A 19,992-nucleotide genomic window follows, 5' to 3' on the forward strand; every position below is an offset into this window, starting at 1 on the left:
TTAAGCTCTAAAAAACAATTGCTCTTCAGGAACTGATTAACTCCATGAATTTGTTTACTGTTTACTGTGAAATGAGTAGAACATATTATAAATGATTAAGCAGACATTACAGTGAGCTTACTGATTTCAATACTGAAGAGGAGTCAGATTGGACTTGAAACATGAACTCTGTTTCTCTGCCCACAGGTGCTACCAGGCTTGCTGAGTTTCTCCAGCATCCACTGTTTTTATTTGATTCCTTGCAAACCCGCAGCATGCCTATTTCCCAGGCGTATTGCAAATTTGTAGACTCAGACCACTCAGTGAACTATTAGAAAATTCACACTCATGCACAACATAGGCAATGCAGGACTGTTAACTCTCAGTGAGACCGGGGACACATATAGGTGAATTTTCAGAAATAGGGCTCACGCACATACACGTGAACATAAAGTGAAGACAGATGAATGCTCAGAGAGACAGGGGACACACATACACACATGCACTGAAACACACAGATACATACACACATAGAGATACATAAACACGCTACACAGTGAAGACAGGTGAACTCTCAGAGAGACAGGGGATACACACACATAGATCCACATGCACTGATCCACATACACACAGTGCCACAGACAGTGATACATACACACACAGTGTTTTACACACACACACTGACACTCAGTGATTGACACATAGTGAAGTCAGGAGGCTGTCAGCTGGAAGTTGCTGATGCATGTGACGTCAGAGGAGGGATTCCCTTTCAGGCCCCGCCCCTCCGTGTTATTATTTTTCACGCCCCGCCCCCGGGCGGCGGGCTCGGCCAATGGGAGCGGGCGGGCGGGCAGGGGGCGGGTCCAGGATTGGATACATTGACGGGATGGCAGGTCGAACGGAGCGGGCGGCCAATGAGGCGGCGCCTGGCCGCTTTGTATCCATTTCAGGGGGAAGCACATGGGAAGCGGCAGCGGCGGCGGCGGCGGTGGTGCCGGCAAGTGTCAGAGCCGCAGAGAGAGTGAGAGCAGCGGCAGGACAGCACCGGCTCCTACCCATCCAGCCGAGCAGTGCTCTCGGCCGTTCTCCATCTCCTTCCCTCTCTCCCTGCCTCCTGGCTGTGTGATCTCCACACACTGACATCTCTTGTCAGTGATCCTGCTCTGCCTTTCATTATCATTGTTGTTGTTGTGGCTTTTTAGGGAGGGAGGATAGAGAGACACAGAGGACATGGAAGAAGCAGTAGCGGCGCCTCGCGTGGACATCGACCCGGATTTCGAGCCGCACAGCCGGCCCCGATCGTGTACCTGGCCGCTCCCTCGGCCCGAGTTCCCCGGAGCTGAAGGCAAAGCGGAGGACAGCGGCGTGAACCAGGAGCCGGCCGCCGCCGGCGAGCAGGGCGGCGGGGGCAAGGCAGAAGCCAAGGCTGTCCCCGGCATCCCTTCTCCCCTCCGGCTGAGCGAGTGCGGGCAGCACCGCAAGAAATCTTCGCGCAGGAACGCATGGGGCAACCTGTCATACGCGGATCTGATCACCAAAGCGATCGAGAGCTCTCCCGAGAAGAGACTCACACTGTCACAGATTTATGACTGGATGGTTCGCCACGTCCCTTACTTCAAAGATAAAGGCGACAGCAACAGCTCAGCGGGCTGGAAGGTAATGGCTCATTCTCGAGGTGCATTCTGCAGGTGGAATAATTGCCTGTTGCATTGTATTTTAAGAAAACAAAAGCAAAGGTTTAAACATTGCAGGACCTTAACAGCATCCTGTAGCGTAGAAGATCTGAAGCATATTTGTTGATTTATTTTTGGTTGGTCAGGGAATCCAAGCAGGAGATTAAAAGTTTCGGGTGTCCTTTTTTTTCATTTCATCACTGCCCTACCCCCTTGTACACCGGGTGTAAACGCAGCCAGAGCTCCAGATCAGGGTCAGAAGGAGATTGCACAGAAGTTTAGCTTGTTGTTCATGTGCTGGGAACCTCATGGCTGTTTTCACTCCCTTTGTTTTAAATTTGAAGGCAGAGACTGCAAGTTAACAGCCTGGAGATAAACCCAGTGTTTCCGCGGATCTGGCAATTCCAAATCCAATTGCACAATCTATTGCCATTCGTAGCACGGAATGGAAGCAGAGGGCGGGCCAGTTTAATTATACAGAGCCAGCAGACTACAGAGAAACCGGTGTTACTGAGCCGAAATCCAGGAACGGTTCAGAACGGGCGGATGGATTTCTTCAAAAGCTATTTTCCACTGAAATACCGATTTAGTTCGGCAGACTTTCTGTAGAATTTCAAAGCGGTTCCCCCATTAATTCCCGAAATTGTGGATACAACATTGTAATTCTGAGTTAAACATGAAGGAAATCGGGTGATGAAAGATTCGGTCAGCACGTTAGAGTATCGCCGTAGTTTCTGTCGAGTTCTATTCCGGGAGATGTTGCTTGGATTGATTGAAGGACAGTTGGTAAATTGTGTTGGCGATTGTTTGGTTTCTCGGGGTTGGGGGGAACACCTTGAAGGAGATAGAAGGTAGCGCCAGAACCCTGTCAATGCTTTGGCAAATACGCCTCAGAAGTTATTGTCCGCGTCCGGTAAGGATCAGGATTGCAATGAGCTTCCTTCGGCAGCGGGAAGAGGAAATATTGCGTGACTAACCTCATAAATTGTCTCAAGTTAAACATCACTAAAATGTGGCAAAGATATATCTTAGCAATCTAAAATACAATCACTTTTACATGTGTGTTCCTCATACCCTGCCCTTTATTATTTGATCGTTTAATTTAGCTGATTTAATCTAGAAAGGTTGTCATTTTACAATTTGCTGTACAATTCCATTGCGTTGACAATGCCTGGAGCCCTCCCATGACCTGCAAACAAACCCCTCCAAACTCTGTGACTGACCCTGTCGTTCTCCTCATTTCCAATAATGTACAAATGTGTGGTGAACAGCAGTTTCTCACGTTGAAGAGGTGATATGGATGCAGGGGATTTTTTTTTAAGAGGCTGGTCTCCCGAGGCGGGGGTATGAGTGCTGTTAAAAAGAATGAATTTTGTAAGAAAGTCAAATTATTCTGTATAAATGTATCTACTTTACCGAGGATTCATTGTAACAATTACTGAGGTGAACCTAACAAATTGAGATTGAAAATGATTGTTCTCAAGATCATTTGGACAGAAGTTGCTCTAAGTAAGATCTATTTGCATGCAGGGGTTCGGAGTTCAGAATCAGACTGTGCTGAAAATGACAGACCATGAAATTATCATTGGCCTAGCCATGTTTTAGGGAATTCCCCCCAAACAGTATTGCCTCATATCTGAATTAGTGACTTATGAGCCTCAATCTCTCAGAGCTAAAGAAACCAGTTCTAAGTAAATCAAGCAAATATCACAAGTGCTGGGACAGACAATTGGGTTGAGTCAGTACATTGGCAGGGAATCAGTTCAAAATTAGCCCATAAACTTGGTTTATGCTTAGCATCTTCTTTGTCAAATGAATAATGGGAAATTCCTTTGTTTATTTGTTAATTGGGAAGCCTGTTTTCTTGGACATGGTTTGACAGTGAGAGCCAAATCCGTGCTGGGGGAATTGAAATATGGGAATACCTGCATTGTACATCGGATGATGAACTTGGGTCAGCTACATCTCTGGGTGATGAATGGATAGCACTGATCTGTCCATGTCTCCATGTATTTTGAATATGTAATTGGTGATAAGATGCATTTTGTTGAAGAAAAATTCAGTTAGCTTGTGCAGGAACAGAAGGGATTCACCAGGTCAGAGTTGAGGAATGGATGTTTTAATGCATTCTATTTTGTATCCAGGAAACGATATGGTTTGAACTATATTCACACTAATTCAGCATAGCCTTGGGGAGAGTCTGAACTGGTAGAGAGGTGGTTATGCCAGTGAGCATTTGGATCTATTCTTAATATAATTAAACCACCAAGAGAAATAATTGAACCCTACCGCCTGTGGAACTGAGTTTCCATCCACACAGGGAAAGCTGGGGCACTGGGGGCTCATTATGTTATCCTCAGCTCCTTTACATTGTCTGAATGAGTGAATAATTCAACTCCGCACCCTGGTGATGCCATTAGGACTGACTTCATTTGAACAAAAAAAGTTTTTTTTAAAAACCAACATAATTTTAAAAATTAAGCGGGTATTCAAATTGATCACAATTATTTAAAATGATTTGAGTAGCGAAAGCATTTTGATAGTAGGCATTTTTCTTTAGGTCTTCCTTGAATAGAACTTAATCTGCACATTATTTAAACACCAGTGCCATGTCTTAGCTGCATGAACTCCTGGCCAAATAGGTCTACTTTAAGTGAGTCAGGGTTAAATACTTAAAGGTAGTTTTTCCACTAAGACCATGAACTGTTACTCACAGGATTTCACACCACAAATTTGAAAATGTTGCAAAATTTGTTTTTTTTTAACTTCCAAAAATGGAAGTGTTTGGAGTTCATTTTAAAATGATGACTAAATGTTCCCTTTAAAACCTAAATAGGATTGAAATTTATAAGTTTTGCTGAATAAAGAAATTCAGGTAATGTGAAAGAACACATACTGATGTCCTCTGTATGACCACTAGTCTGTGTAACCTGATGGTCCCTAATGAGATTGGAACATTATTTCAGCAATGTCTTGGCTGGCATTTTGTTGTAAGTGACTGAATTATAATCTTACTGCTGCAAACGAGCACTGGTGGGGGTGGATCAGTATCATTCGAGGAACAGAGTACTTAGTAGAAATGTGTTTGCTTAGGTCTGTGCTTTGATTTCGGATGACAGAATCATTAGAAGAATCAGTGATTTATTTGTTACTGCATTGCTAAAACTCAGTGTCTCTAAAGAAATCTTTTCTATACCCAAACAGAATTGCTGCAAATTCTTTGGAATGAGTTCTGAAGCTTAGACACACACACACACTTCAATATATAACATTGGAACACAAAGCCAAACAGGCTCACTAATGTCATTTCAGGGACAAAAATCTGCCCTCCCGACTTAGGTCAGCCTATACCTGATGCTGATCCACAGCAATTTGATTGTCTCATAACTGTTGGCAAGCTGTTCAATTCAAGGGCACTTGAGAATGGGCTGTAAATGCTGGATTTGCCAACTTCCCATGAATGAACAAAGAAAAATGATTCTCATGTGATAAAAGTGTGTGTGTAAATGATGCCATCTAAATAGTAGGTTTCAAGTTTGACTTCCAGTCTGTGGTAACTTATTCGATTTTAGTCTTTGGAGTAGGGAGTACTGTAATAGGCCTCAATGATAGGTTGCCTGGAAAGTAGAAAGTAATCAGCAAGGATTCCCATTCAGGAGGTGTCCAGAGATACTTGCTGGAAACTGCACATATCCTGGGATTAAGGGACGGATCCATGATGACAGGTTTAGTACATTGAGTCTGTATTCTGTAGACTTCTGAAGAACAAGAGGCTGTGTCATTGAAACACAAGGGATCCTGAAGAGGCTTAAAATGGTTGATGCTGAGTTACTGTTTCCACAGGCACGGTCTCATGATAAGAGGATAACCATTTAGAACAGAGATAGGAGAATTACTTCATGGAAACATTGTGAATCTTCGGAATTGTGTCCTGCAGAAGGGTTGTTGATGAACATATTTAAGGGGGTCGGAATAGACAGGTTTTCGGTCTCAGGGAATCCAGGGATATGGGGAGTGTGTGTAAAAGGAGAGTTCAAGTCCAAGGTCAATCAACCATAGTCGTATTTACTGTTGGAGCAGGTTCAACAGGCTGAATCTCTGCTCTGATTTCTTGTGTGTTTTCGAGTGTACATCAACATCAAGCAAGGATGAGGTTGGACGGCTATGATATTATGGCTGTCACCATATCTGCTCACAGAGGGAGCTATTCTTATTTGGAAGAGTAGCAGAAGCTGCTAAACAATATCCAGAGTCCATCCTTTAGGAGCCCAACATTTGTTCTGTTAAGTGCTTTCTATCAGAAGAAGAAAACTATGCATTTTTAAACAACAAGATCATTTTCGACTCAAGGTGATCTGTGCACCTAAGTCTCTTGAGAACCTGAATGCTTGTCATTTTCAGAGTACACTGTTTAACGGTGATTGATATTTAATCCAATCTCATTCAGTTCAAATGTGGGTAATGGGAACTGTTCCAAATTGCAAGTGAGGATGGGAGTATACCTGCAGCAAATTGTGCTGTGACACGGTTTGCTGATTTAGTTTTACGAGATTCAGAAATTTATTGGGAGAAAGGTGTCTTTCCCAGATTGACTGGAGTACAAAGGATTATGTTATAAAGCATTTTGAATGATATTTAGTGGGGCGTAATATTGTTTCAGCAGCTCTCTGAAATGGCTTTATAACAATTTCATGAATAATTTAACCTAAACAAATTAAATCTTGAGAACTATTGTATTTTTAATGAGCTGCATCTATTCCCTTCATGTTGTTTGAGGTGCCCTGATTCCTGCTCTGAGCCACACTGTGCAGCTGTGTAAGCAAGTTTAAGTTTCTCCACTTGTAGAGAACATTGGCAATAAAGCATTCAAGCTCAATATTGTAAATGATAGAACTTCTGAACGCACGACCTCTACTAACTAGAAGGACAAGGGCAGCAGAAACATGCGAACAGCACCTGCAAGTTTTTCTTCAAGCCACTCACCATCCTGACTTGGAAATATATCTTGGTTCCTTTTGTTGCTGATGGGTCAAAATATTACTCCCTCCTCCTGCAGCACTGTGGGCATCCCAACACTAGATGGACCACAATAGCCCAAAAAGGTGTCTCACCATCACCTTCTCAAAGAGTGGTTTGGGATGCTCAATATATCGGGGCCTTTCCAACACGACTTGCATCCTGTGAAGGAGTAAGAATAAGTATACAAAGACCAAAGATATAGGTGGCACCGTAGACACCGTAGGCAGTACAGTAGCTCAGTGGTTAGCACTGCTGCCTCACAGTGCCAGGGACCCGGGTTCGATTCCACCCTCAGGCGACTGTCTGAGTGGAGTTTGCACATTCTCCGTGTGTCTGTGGGGTTTCCTCCAGGTGCTCTGGTTTTGTCTCACAGTCCAAAGATGTGCAGGTTAGTAGAATTGGCCATGCTAAATTGCCCGTAGTATTCAGGGTTGCCTAGGTTATATGCAGTTGTCAGGGGTAAATATGGGGGAATGGATCTGGGTGGGTTAACTCTTCAAAGGGTCAGTGTGAACATGTTGGGTCAAAGGGCCTGTTTCCACACTCTAGGGATTCTATTTTAAAAATGTAGGAAATCCCCATCCTGACTGACTCTGTGCTTTCAGCAATGTCAATTTTAGTTTTTGTAAAGAAGAGATGGCTTCTAGTGATGAGATGGATGACCACCAGAGCATAAAATATGGAAATACTCTCTCCTTTATAGAACAAGTAGGTAATGCAGCAGATTCCAGTGTAGATCCCCTTAGTGCTGCAACTGAAGGGATTGGGTCGTCAGGGCATAGTAATGTGGGAGGAATGTGGATCAATTTAGAAAGTCAGACAGGCTCCCCACTGGAAGCATCTTCCTCTTGGCTTGATATTCTTGTGTCTGAAGACCAATGGAGAAGCATGGAAATTCCATAAAAGTGAAAATTGTGCCATTTTAGTTTGGGATTCTTAAAATTGCTAAAAGTGCCCCTATGCATAATGTACATGGCATAGTCTCAAGAAATCAGTGGGCTCACACTTTACTCTGAAGACTTGAGCACAATACCATAGTTGAGATTTTGGAAGGGCACTGAGAGACAGCTGCGTTGTCATAGTTGCTCAATGACCTATTAAGTCCATCGATACCTTCAGGTGGATTTCAAGGATAACGATAATGGGGGTGGCCTGACCAATTGCTGTCCCTTAACTGAGACAATGGGAAAGAATCTCTTAGTCATGTATCTCTTTACTGTTTGTGGGACCTTGCTGTGGGTAGCCTGTGGTCATGAAACGTATTATGTAAATCAAAATTCTTTCTTTCTCAATGGCAATATTGTTAACAAAGAAAGACAACATGCAGAAACCCCCGTTCAACTGTATTTTTTGGATCAATGTACTTTTAGAGAAAGGCTATGTTGTAACTGTACATTTGTTTACAGAATCCCAACGGTGTGAAAATAGGCCTTTTGGCCCAACAAGGATTCCTGATGAAGGGCTTTTGCCCGAAACATCGGTTTTCCTGCTCCTCGGATGCTGCCTGACCTCCTGTGCTTTTTCAGCACCACTCTAATCTTGACTCTAATCTCCAGCATCTGCAGTGCCCACTTCTGCCTGCATGGTTGTAACAGAGTCAGGTCCCATGATGTAGGATGTTTGGGTAGTTGAGGTGGTCCTGAGCAAACACCAGGACCATGTCAAAGCTGCAAACAGTGAAGGAGCAAAGCACCCCTGACCCTCGACTGCAATCGTTCCAGAATCCATGGGTTCTCCCTTCCCATCCAGCGTTGAAGATACTTTGGAATCTGAGATCCAGCCATGATACCTTTGCCCCATGAAAAGGAGAATGAATTTCTTTCAGGACACTCCAGGCAAAAGAGGCGAGCTACTGCGCATTGAACACTACCCCTGTGTGCATTACACCACTGTATGTCCGTTGCACACTGCCCCTGTGTGCATTAAACCGCTGTATGCCCGTTGCACACTGCCCATATTTATGTTTGTTGCACACCGCCCGTATGTATGTTGCACACCACCCGTATGTATGTTGCACACCGCCCGTATGTATGTTGCACACCGCCCGTATGTATGTTGCACACTGCCCGTATGTATGTTGCACACCGCCCATTTAAGCATTACACACCACCCGTATGTGCGTTTCATACCGCCCCTATGTGCATTAAACACTATCCATATGTGTGTTAACAATGCCCGTATGTACATTTCACACTTCCTGTATATGTATTACACACCACTTATATCAGAGAAGTGTTGGAGTAACCTGACCTGGTGTTAAACTGTGGAGCTTCAAGAAAAAGGCCAATGTCCTCAAACTCAAAGGGGGAGGGATATAGTCATTGTAACGAGGTCAGCCAGATGGACCTAATAGAATATGAGTTCCCTGTTTGGGTCTGTTAACCTGGTCCAATCAGGGAGCCCTGGCTGACAGATAAACAGGCGTGTCAGAGGTTTTTTTTACTTTCTGAGTGAGTTGGATCAGTGTCAAGGGGTGTCCACGTGGAAATAAAGGGAGACTTGGTGATGATCTTTATGGAATTATTTAACAGCAAGCTCTACTAGGTCTGTGGCTGGAAAAGGAGGAAGGTGTAGATAGATGAGAACATATGTCTGAACTGTGATCTGTGAATTCACACTGAATGTTAGATCAGTTGGAAATGGAAGTTACATAATCATCTTGTCTTACAGATCATAGTTTTTCACTGACAGGTCTTTGCTGTTCAAATAGCAATCTTAAGAATTCTACGATTAACCATATCTATTATGATACAGCACCCCTTGCTCAGAGAGCCTGTTTTCTGTCATATATTTTACAATAACTTTATAATACTCAGTTTCACCTTTACCTGAACACTCCATATCCAAAACTATCTATATCACTAAATTGAATGCTGCATTATGTCTATAGCTTGAACAATTAGTTCAAGATTACTTGGGTACAATCATTCGATCGGTAATAATTAAATAACAAGTAGTTAATGATGACTCTTAATTGATCTTCCACTTTCAACAGTAATTGCAAAGTGAATGAACACAAATGGATACACTGATTCAGCTGTAATGTGAGATTACGCACATTTAATGTCAATTCTCAACAGACCTACAAATGTATTACACTATGAAGTGCCAAAGACTTGGATGTGCAAACAAAATCTTGAAATTTGGCTGTATATAGCTGACATAAAACAGATACTTTGTGTACAGTGTTACCAATCTGCAGTAATGTGTAGTGAAGGACATGCTTTCCCAAGTGGGAGTGCAACAAAGGTTCATCAGACTGATTGCTCGCATGAGAATATTGACTTATGAGGCAAGACTGAATGTGCTAAGCTTACATTTATATAAGGTGAGGCAGTGGTTTACTGGTAATGTCACCAGGCTGATAACTCAGAACCCCAGGGACATAGTTCTGGGGACACAGTCAATGGTAACATTGGAATCCAATTAACATCTGAAATAGGGGTGGCATGGTGGCTCAGTGGTTAGCACTGCTGCCTCACAGTGCCAGGGACCCAGGTTCAATTCCAGCCCTGGGCAACTGTCTGTGTGGAGTTTGCACATTCTCCCCGTGTCTGCGTGGGTTTCCTCTGGGTGCTCCGGTTTCCTCCCACTGTCCAAAGATGTGCAGGTTAGATGAATTGGCCATGCTAAATAGCCCATAGTGTCGGTTGATTAGTCAGGAGTAAATGTAGGAGAATGGGTCTGTGTGGGTTACTCTTCGGAGGGTCGGTGTGGATTTGTTGGGCCAAAGGGCCTGTTTCCACACTGTAGGGAATCTAAAATCTAAAACAAAAGCCTAAGTATGACCATGTCACCACTCTTCCTGTTCTGGAAAATCCATCTTGTCTGCTAATGTCCTTTAGGGAGTGAAATCTGCAATCCTTACCTGCTCTGGCCTGCGTTTGTTTCCAAACACACAACAATTTGGTTGTCTCTTAACTGCTCTCTAAGCAATTTGGAATGGGCAATAAATGCTGTCCTACCCAGGATGCCCATATCCCAGTTCAAAGCCCTATCGTTTAGAAGAATGAAGGATAAAACAAATTGGAATCTATACAATTCTTAACATGTTTGGAGAAGTAGATCTTGAAAGAAGTTTCTCTGTTAGCTGGGGAGTTTAGAACATGGGTCACAGACTCCAAAACCAGGGTCAACCAGTTTGGATTGCGGAGGAGATACACCTTCTCTGAAAGGGCCAGGAATCTTTGGAAGTCTCTCTCCCAGGGAGCTGTGCTAGCTTTATCAAAGAATGTATTTTTACACAGAAATCAAATGATATTTGGGCCTCAGGAGAATTGAGGGAAATGCGGATAATGCAGGAAAGTGGAATTGAGGCAAAAGATTAGCAATGATCTTATTGAAAAGCCAACCAGGCGCAAACAGCTGAGTGGCCAACTCGAGCTCATGCTTCTTATGTTAATGATTATGTATAATTAGTCATTTGCTGAAATGACTGGTAGGTACTGTGGGCTCACAGCATTCACCTGTTATTTCATATCAGCCTGAGTCATGACCAAAAGATTCTATTGTCCTATCCTATACCAAATTAATTTGGATAGCACTGTTGTTTCTCAGATGTGTCATGCTCCCTGAACAATATAAAGTTGCCATGGTCCCAGAGGACTGCTTTGCTCAATAGAGGTAAAGGCTAATGGTGGGAAGTTTAACCTGAGGGGGGAGGTTGAGAAGGCAGGATATTCATGGCAGCCTCAAACGGTGTAGAAATTGAGTTCAGACTGTTAGTATCACTGTATTGTAGATAAGTCAGCCACCTGACTGAGCTAACTGAGCCCTGTTTCTTGGTCAGTTTGAACAATATTGCAGGTCGTTTGGTGCCCACAGCTGCTGTCCATTGGAGCGTTCTGAATTCAATTGCTTGGGGATTTCAGATAGTAACTGCAAGCAACAGGAAGGAATAAGAAGGCAGAACCACTAATAGCAATGAATAATCCGCACTGATGAGGATTGAGAGTAACTGCCATGCTTGAGGACTAACTAGAGAGAGAGGTGTGCTCAGAGTTCAGGTGTTGAACTCCTCTGTCTCTGTCACATTTATGTGGATTCTTCCTACAGAAGTGAAGCATACTGTAATGTGTCCTGCATCATTTCCCTCACTAATTGGACTGCAAGAGAAATATTCTTTCAGAAGGGGATAGAAATTTAATGTGACCTTTGGCTGGGAAACAGCAACAAAATGAATTAAAATGGCAGAAAGAGTTCTGATAAAATCCTCTGTTCCAGTGCAAAAATGAGATGATACATACCATGAAAATAATTTCAAAGCTGCAGTCTTGTCTTTGTTCCAATGGCTGTAAACTGCCTAAGTCTCATTTTGAGTGATTCATGATGTCCTGAATCAGATAATGCCTTGTAATCACTCCCAGTTATCCATTATTCTCCATTTAAACTCTGTTGACAGATACAGTGAAAGCCAGTCTCAATACATGCAGGTTGCATGTGGTAAATTATGCATTTAGGTCACTGACCTCAAAGACAACAGCTGTGACCAGTTAACAAATGGATTTTTACACTTCGTTTTGCCTTCTTTATCTTGATCAATATCCAATTTAATATGTGTATAAAATCATACAAAATTTCAGCACAGGAGGAGGCAATTCCACCCATCCTGTCTGTATTGATTCTTTGGGAACTCCCTAATTAATCCCATGCACCTCCTCCTTTCCCTTAGACTGACAATTTTATCTCCATTTCCATTTCAGGTATTTATCCAATGTCCCTTTTTGAGTTACGATCTACAGCTTTCCACTGCCTGTTCAGGCAGCGTGTTCCAGTTCATCATAGCTTGCTGCATAAATCTATTTCTCAGTTTGCATCTGACTCTTTTGCGAATGACCATAAATCTGTGTACCTAGAAGGATGATATTACAACCAGAAATCTGTCATCAAATACATCTCTTGGACCCCATTTACCACCCTCTGAGAAAACAAACAGGAAATGACATCACCATGGGAAGTGACATCACCAACCCAACACAAAGAGAAAGCGGGTTACTAATACCAGTGCTTTACCAGAGGCTCACTGATGTTATTACCTAGTATCGTGACTAAACATTTGAAAATGAACCTTCCAGCTCAGTGAGCAAACTTACATCCAGAACCTCAACCTGAGCTACAAATCTTCTCAAAACTTGCTAGCTGTTCTTTCTGCTTGTGGAAACAATGACTCCCTGCCTACTCCATCCAAACTGATAAGCATTTTGAACATGTCTATCAGATTTCCTTGCAGTTCTGTCTTCCTGAAGAAGAATCCCAGGTGCTCTTAATCTCTACTCCTTGAGATTCCATCCCTGTTACCAATCCAGTAAACGCCAACATCTTGTCACCACACTCATCCCCTCTGAAGTCTTGACATCTTTCCTAAAGTGTGATGCCCAGAATTGGACTAAAGTCTTCACCTGGGCCTGACTAGTGTTTTATGAAGTTTTCTAGTGTCATGTTCTTGTTTTTTAAAAAAAAATAAATCCATGCATCTATAAAGGCTACATGGCTTTTCAAATGCCTTCTTCACTTGGACATTTATTCAGTTAAGTCCAGGTCTTTTTGAATCTATAACCCTTTAAAATTTTGGTGCTCAGTTTATGTTGCTCCTCCCCAGTCTTCCAATGAAAATGAATCACTGAGCATTTCATTGCATTAAATTTAATTCTTCATCCATCTGTCCAATTCACAAGTTTATGTTCTGCTGAAGTTTGTAGCCTTCATTTTTTTAACCACATTTCTAAATTTCATGTCATCTGCACATTTTGAAATCATTTCCTGTATACGCACGTCCAGGACATTAAAATACTTGAAAATGTCAGGGATCCCAATCCCTGGGAGATACCACAGCAGAAAAAAACATCACTATTCTCTACTTTCTCTGTCAGTCAATTTTGTTAACACATTGCCATTGCCCCTTTAATCCAGTTGCCTTCAGTCTGGCTATCCAACCTATTTTGTGATGCTTAATCAATCACATTTTGAAGGTTCATATGTCCGACATTGATTGCATTACCCTGTCCATTTATATATCACTCAAATTCTCCCTAACACTGATGGAAGGCTGCTGATCTGCAGTTCCCTCTCCCTTCTTTTGAACAGGGTTATATTTTTTGTACTTCAGCAATTCTCTGGCACTGTTTCATTATCTCAATAAGAAGGTTGGATGATTGTGGCTAGTTCTTGCAAACCTTTCAGCCTTACTTCCCTTAGTATCATAGAATTCCTACAGTATGGAAAAAGGCCATTTGGCCCAACAAGTCCACACCCACCCTCCAAAGAACAACCCTTCCAGCCACATTCCCCTACTCTATTACTCTACATTTACTAGGAGAAAGTGAGGACTGCAGATGCTGGAGATCAGATTTGAGAAGGTGCTGGCAAAGCACAGCAGGTCAGGTAGCATCCAAAGAGAATTGATGTTTTGGGCATAAACCCTTCATCAGGAATTCTTGAACTGTGGGAGAAAACCTCTGGAGCACCCAAAGGAAACCCACACAGACGCTGGGAGAAAGTACTTAAAAATGCCAGCACACTCAATGTGGAAACGTTACCTTGTTCAGATGGGATGAATCCTCAATACTGTGGCAGCACAGTGACTCAGTGGTTAGCACTGCAAACTCCACATAGACAGTCGCCCAAGACTGGAATTGAATTTGTGTTCCTGGTTTTGTGAGGCAGCAGTGCTAACCATTGAGTCACTGTGCTGCCACAGTATTGAGGATTCATCCCATCTGAACAAGGTAACGTTTCCATATTGAATGTGCTGGCATTTTTAAGTACTTTCTCATAATTTATTTTTATCTCATCCAATTTTTTGACCATCACCCCAGTTCCTGTCCCATTGCCAGTATCCTGTTTCTTTGGTGAAGGCAAGTATAAAGAGCTCATTTTGCATCTCAGCTATTCCCTGGACCCACACAAGAAGACCTTCTTTCTGCTTCTCTTCCCTTTCTTTAAGTAACATTGCAAAATGTTTACGTTCTTTGCCTCATTTCTTCTGTCCTTTATTCAGTTCTCCCCTGTATTATTTTATATTGTGTTTGATTCTTGGCTAAGTTATGGACCTGACATTTATCATAAGCCTCTCTGTTTTGTATTTCATTTCTCTTGCTTCATTTAGTCATTCAGGGAACTGTAGTTTTGGATATCTTTGCTAGGTTGAACCTAGCTGTAGTTGAACATTTTTGCTTTCCCATTTCTTGCTTACCATTTTATCTGCTAATCTTTGATTCCAATTGACCAGTAGATCCCTTTTCTATTCACTTATCCTGTTGAAAATATCAAAGCTTTGATTGTTCCTTGTCTTTTTCAATACCTCATCCTAACGATATTATGGTCACTGGTTCCCAGATGTTCCCCAACTGAAACATGCTCCATTTGCCACATGTAATTCTCTCAAAAATCGATCCAGTAAAGCTTTCATCCATATTGACTTAAAAATAGTTCTTATGCACATTTCAGGAATTCCTTCTCTGACTTGTCTGACCTTTACTTTGATTTTCCAGGCCAGACAGTGTTACTTGACCGTATATGATGATAGTTACCATTACAAACAGAACTATATCTGTAGGATTAACTAAACAGTGGCTATTTGCGTAGGCTATCTATTCACTCACTCTACAAAGTATTTAAAATTTATAGAATGCATCGCAGGTAAAAATTATTCATACTCTTATCCACTTCTAAATCTCTATGTATTTTCTTGATAAAATTCATTAAAAATTATGACTGCAGTATTTATTCATGTTTTTATCATCACTAGTCAATGCACTATTTTGACTAGTTTGACTTAAGGCTGATGAAATTACCCTAAATGCATAAATGTATTTGCAAAGCTGATTGTAAATCACATTATCTTTTCACTTTTATCTGAAGAATTTGCTGTTCTTTGGAGAAGTTAATCTTGAATGAAGCAAATAAGATGATAATCTTGAAAGGAGGCAGATAAACTTAGAAATGTGCTTGACTACAAAATGATTAAATCAAAAACTGAATGCCCTTTGCATAATGCTATCAGAGTGGAACGAGAAGATGTTGCATTCCTCTACCTCCTCATGATGGCCTGATGAAACATTGAAACACAGAAAGTAGGAACAGGAGTAGGCCATTCAGCCCTTCAAAATTGCTCCACCATTGAACATGATCATAATTTATCATCTTACTCCATACCCAGTTCCCGTATGAGGAGGTGGTGGACTAGTGGCATTGTAGCAACAATGTTCTGGGGACCCATGTTCAAATTCTGCCACGGTAGATGGTGGAATTTGAAGTCAATAAAGAATCTGGAATTAAGAATCGAATGATGACCATGAAATCATTTTCCATTGTTGGAAAACCCCATCTGGTTCACTAATGTCCTGCAGGGAAGGAAATCTGTCCTTAACTGGTCTGGCCTACATGTGATTCCAAACCCAGGGCAATGCGGTTGACTCTTAACTGCCCTCTGGGTAACGGGGGATGGGCAATAAATGCTGGCCTTGCCGGTGACACCACGTCCCATGAGTAAACAAAAAAAAACTCTCCATACCCTTTGATCTCTTTAGCCCTAAGAACACTATCTAATTATTCTTGTAAACATTCAATGTTTTAGTCTTGACTATTTCTGTGGCAGAGAATTCCATAAGCTCAACACGTTCAAGAAAGAAATTTCTCCTCAGCTCAGTCCTAAATGGCCCAACCCATGTCCTTAGGCTGCGACCCCTGTTTTGAGACTCCCTGGTCAGCAGGAAAATCCTTCGTTCATTTACCATGTCCTATTAGAATTTTGATAGATTTCCATGAGAGTCGCCCCTCGATCATCTGAACTCCAGTGAATGTAGTTCAAGCTAATCTTCATAGGTTGGTCCTGCCATTCCAGGAATCTGTCTAGTGACTCTTCATTGTACAGCCAGAACTTCCTTCTTCATGTAAGGAGACCAAAATTCAATGAACCTGATGGTAATTAAGTTTTGGTCTTGCATCTATCCCAATTTCAACAGATGTTTCCATTTTAGGGGGACATGGTTGTGGTACTGATGCTGGACTGTGATTGAGTAGCCCATGTTAATTCCAGGAGTGGGGGGTGGATTCAGATCCTACATGGCATTTTTGAGATTTGAATTCAATTAAAAATCTGGATTATAAGACTTGTCTAAATAATGGTGCAGAGAAACTACCATTAATTGTTGTAAAACCCATCTGGTTCACTAGTGCCCTTTAAAGAGCAAAATCTTTCATCCTTGCCCAGTCAGGCCCATGTAATCCCAGACTCACACCCCTCTACATGAGAGAAGCTAGCCTTCTAGGTCAAACGGTAACTGGAAACGGGCAATACATGCTGGCCTTGTCAGTGATAAACACATGCCATAACAGAGTAAAAGGGAAATAAGTCCTTTGGAGTTTAGAAGAATCAGATGTTATTTGAGTGGAATCCTGTTAACTGGATTCATGTGGAGAGACTTTGTTTTCTAGATGGAGAATATAGATCTAAGGGGCTGTAGCATCTGGGTAAGAGGACTGAAATGAGGGGCAATTTATTCTCTGAGGGCTGTGTATCTTTGGAGTTCTCTGTCCCAAAGAGCACTATTATCAATCATTGAGTATGTTCAGACTGAGTTTGATAGGTTTTTGCATTCCAAGGTAATTGAAGCATATTGTATTGGGGCAGAAAATTTGAGTGGAGTTTAAAGGTTAACCTTGATCTTATTGAATGTCAGCGCAGCCTTGCTAGCTCATAATTTTGAGAAATATTTAGATGTGCATTTGCAATGGCAAAACATACAAGGCAACGGACCAAGTACTGGAAAATGGGGTGAGAATAGTTAGGTGGTTGTTTTGACATGATGAGCTGAAGGGCTTTTTTCTGTGCTGTAGATCTCTCTGACTCTGAACAGCCTACTCATGCTTCTATATCTCTTGATCTGAAAATGGGCAGTCAGTGTGTATGTGTATGACATTGGATTGTGCCAACAAGCTATTTTGTCAGGCAGGTGAATTACAACTGAGCTTGACCCTGCTAACACCTAGTAATTGCTCACACAATTATCATGGAATGGTGACCAAGAGTGGGAGAAAATGATGCTGGAGAGTCAGAGTTGACAAGTGGAGTGCCTGGAAAAGCACAGCAGGTCAGGGAGCATCAGAGGAGCAGGAGAGTCGACGTTTCGGGCATAAGCCCTTCATCAAGAATGCCCGAAACGTCGATTCTCCTGCTCCTCGGATGCTCCCTGACCTGCTGTGCTTTTCCAGCGCCACACATTTTGATGGTGACCAAAAGTGGTTAATTGACCCTTTCTTAATGCAAAGGGAATGTGGCCAGTTATATGACTATTTTCCCCCAAGTTAAGCTAGCTTAACACAGGCTCGGAAGTGAATGCCAGACCCTCATCATCTGTGAAGTTCACAAAATAAAGTTGCTCATCCACCATGGACTGCAGCCAGGATTTGTTGAACTCTGAGCACTATGAGAAAGGTGATTCTTGAACACTGTGCATTATGCATTTTGTAAAGGCGGGTTTCATGATACCTTCACTGTGAATAGTCATCTACAGTGTAGATCAGCATTTGCAGAATGATGTGGCAATCCCATTTAAATTGGGCATCACATTTCCAACTAGAGTTCTCTAAGTACATTCTAAAGCAGGAGGCTAACAGCCAAATAAACTGAATCCAACTGTGGCTTTGGCAGGTGATCACAATCTCCCACCCAAAATGCAAATAAAAGCACTTAAATGCAAGCAATGTACTGTGTGACTTCTAAATGCAACATAAGTAGCTATAACCATCACTGCACAGTCATTCTCATCACCAAATACCTTAATTAAAGGGGCAATTCCATTCAAATCAGAATGCTGCATAAATTGCTAGCAAGTTGTTTCTTTCCATGACTGTATCTAATAAAAGATGACAGCTACATTGCTGTTGTGACTTCATGGTAAACTTGCTCAGAGTTTAGTGTAGAATGTTGATTATTGCAAGTAATTTTAAGCTGATTTTTTTGGGTGGGAAAGCAGACAGGTTTAGGTCAGACATGGCTTTTAAACCTTGCCTCATTTTACTCTCCATTTACCTTAATGAAGCATAAAATTGTCAAGGGTGTAAAATGGTGAATTAGCTTAAATGAACCCTAAAGAGTCTATGTCTGTTAAAAATGCTAATCTTTTGACGTCTTAAGCAGCATCATGTGCATGCTACATATTGGCTATTTTCAATTTTCATATTAGAGAGGTGGGGTCAAAAGTCCAATTACGTGGTTTTGATCTAAACTGCTGGGGCAGGAGAGTTGGATTTCCTCTTTGTCAACTAAGGATGCTACAGGGTAGAATCACTCTCCATGTGTAAAGGAGTTAGTAAATCTTATTTTGTTCAACTGTTCATATTTTCTGTACTCCACTTGTGACCCTACAGAAGCTGACTCACTAGATTAATGCCTTGCACTGCTTTCTTTTGTAGCATTTTTAAATGTAAAGGAATTCAAACCAGTTTGTGTGTTTTCTCTTCCTCTTGCATGAATTGCAGCGGCCATCTGTTTTATTCTATTTCTGACTGAGATGTCTCTAACACATTCGTGTGTGAATTAAAAAGTGTTACTCATATGTTTAGTACAACTGGCAAACCCCTGCACTTTCAGTGCTTTGAACCCAGTCTTAGAAACATAGAAGATAGGAGCAGGGGTAGACCATTCGATCCCTTAAACCTGCTTCACCTTTCTGTACTCATGGCTGGCCATCGAGTTCAATACCCTAATGCTATCCTCCTCCCATATGCGGTTTTCCTATAGCCACAAGAGCTTTTTCAAAATTCTTCTCGCAAACACAATGTTTTTTTGCCTCAGCCACTTCCTGTGGTTGTGAATTCCACAGGTTACCACACCCTGGATGAAGACATTTCTCCTCATCTCAGTACTCATAGACTTACCCCTTATCCTTAATCTATTACCCCTGCTTCTGTCCACTCTAGTTATTAGGAACATCCTCCCTACATCCAACCTGTCTAATCCTATTAGAATTTTATAGGTTTCTATGAAATTCCAGCGAATACAATCCTAACAATACAACCTCTGATCATACATCCTGCAATCCCAGGAATCAATGTGGTAAATCTGCGCTATGCTCCCTGCATAGCAAGAACATCAGATAAGGAGATCAAAACAATATTCCTGATGTGGCCTCACCAAGACCCTGTACAACTGCGGCAAGACATCCCTGCTCCTGTATTCAAATCCGCTCACTCAATGTACAGTTTGCCTTCTTTACTGCCTGCTGCACCTCTTCTTTCTTCACTATGTATTCCTTCCCTTCCCTCAGTGTCAATGCTTGCTTCACCACAAGTCCTTCTTTTTAGATTAGATTAGACTTAC

At 42.0% G+C, this 19,992-nt stretch overlaps 1 protein-coding gene across 1 annotated transcript in view; it reads left to right on the plus strand.

Annotated features, from left to right (window-relative positions):
* Positions 1-911: 911 nt before the first annotated feature.
* Positions 912-19,992, plus strand: part of LOC132830148 (forkhead box protein O3-like) — a 208,994-nt gene continuing 189,913 nt past the window's right edge. The window contains exon 1 of the mRNA XM_060847664.1: positions 912-1,635. Coding sequence (XP_060703647.1) covers positions 1,210-1,635 — 426 coding nt within the window. The 5' untranslated portion in view covers positions 912-1,209. The remainder of the gene's footprint in view (positions 1,636-19,992) is intronic.

This window comes from Hemiscyllium ocellatum, chromosome 30, assembly GCF_020745735.1.
Source record: "Hemiscyllium ocellatum isolate sHemOce1 chromosome 30, sHemOce1.pat.X.cur, whole genome shotgun sequence".
NCBI lineage: Eukaryota > Metazoa > Chordata > Chondrichthyes > Orectolobiformes > Hemiscylliidae > Hemiscyllium > Hemiscyllium ocellatum.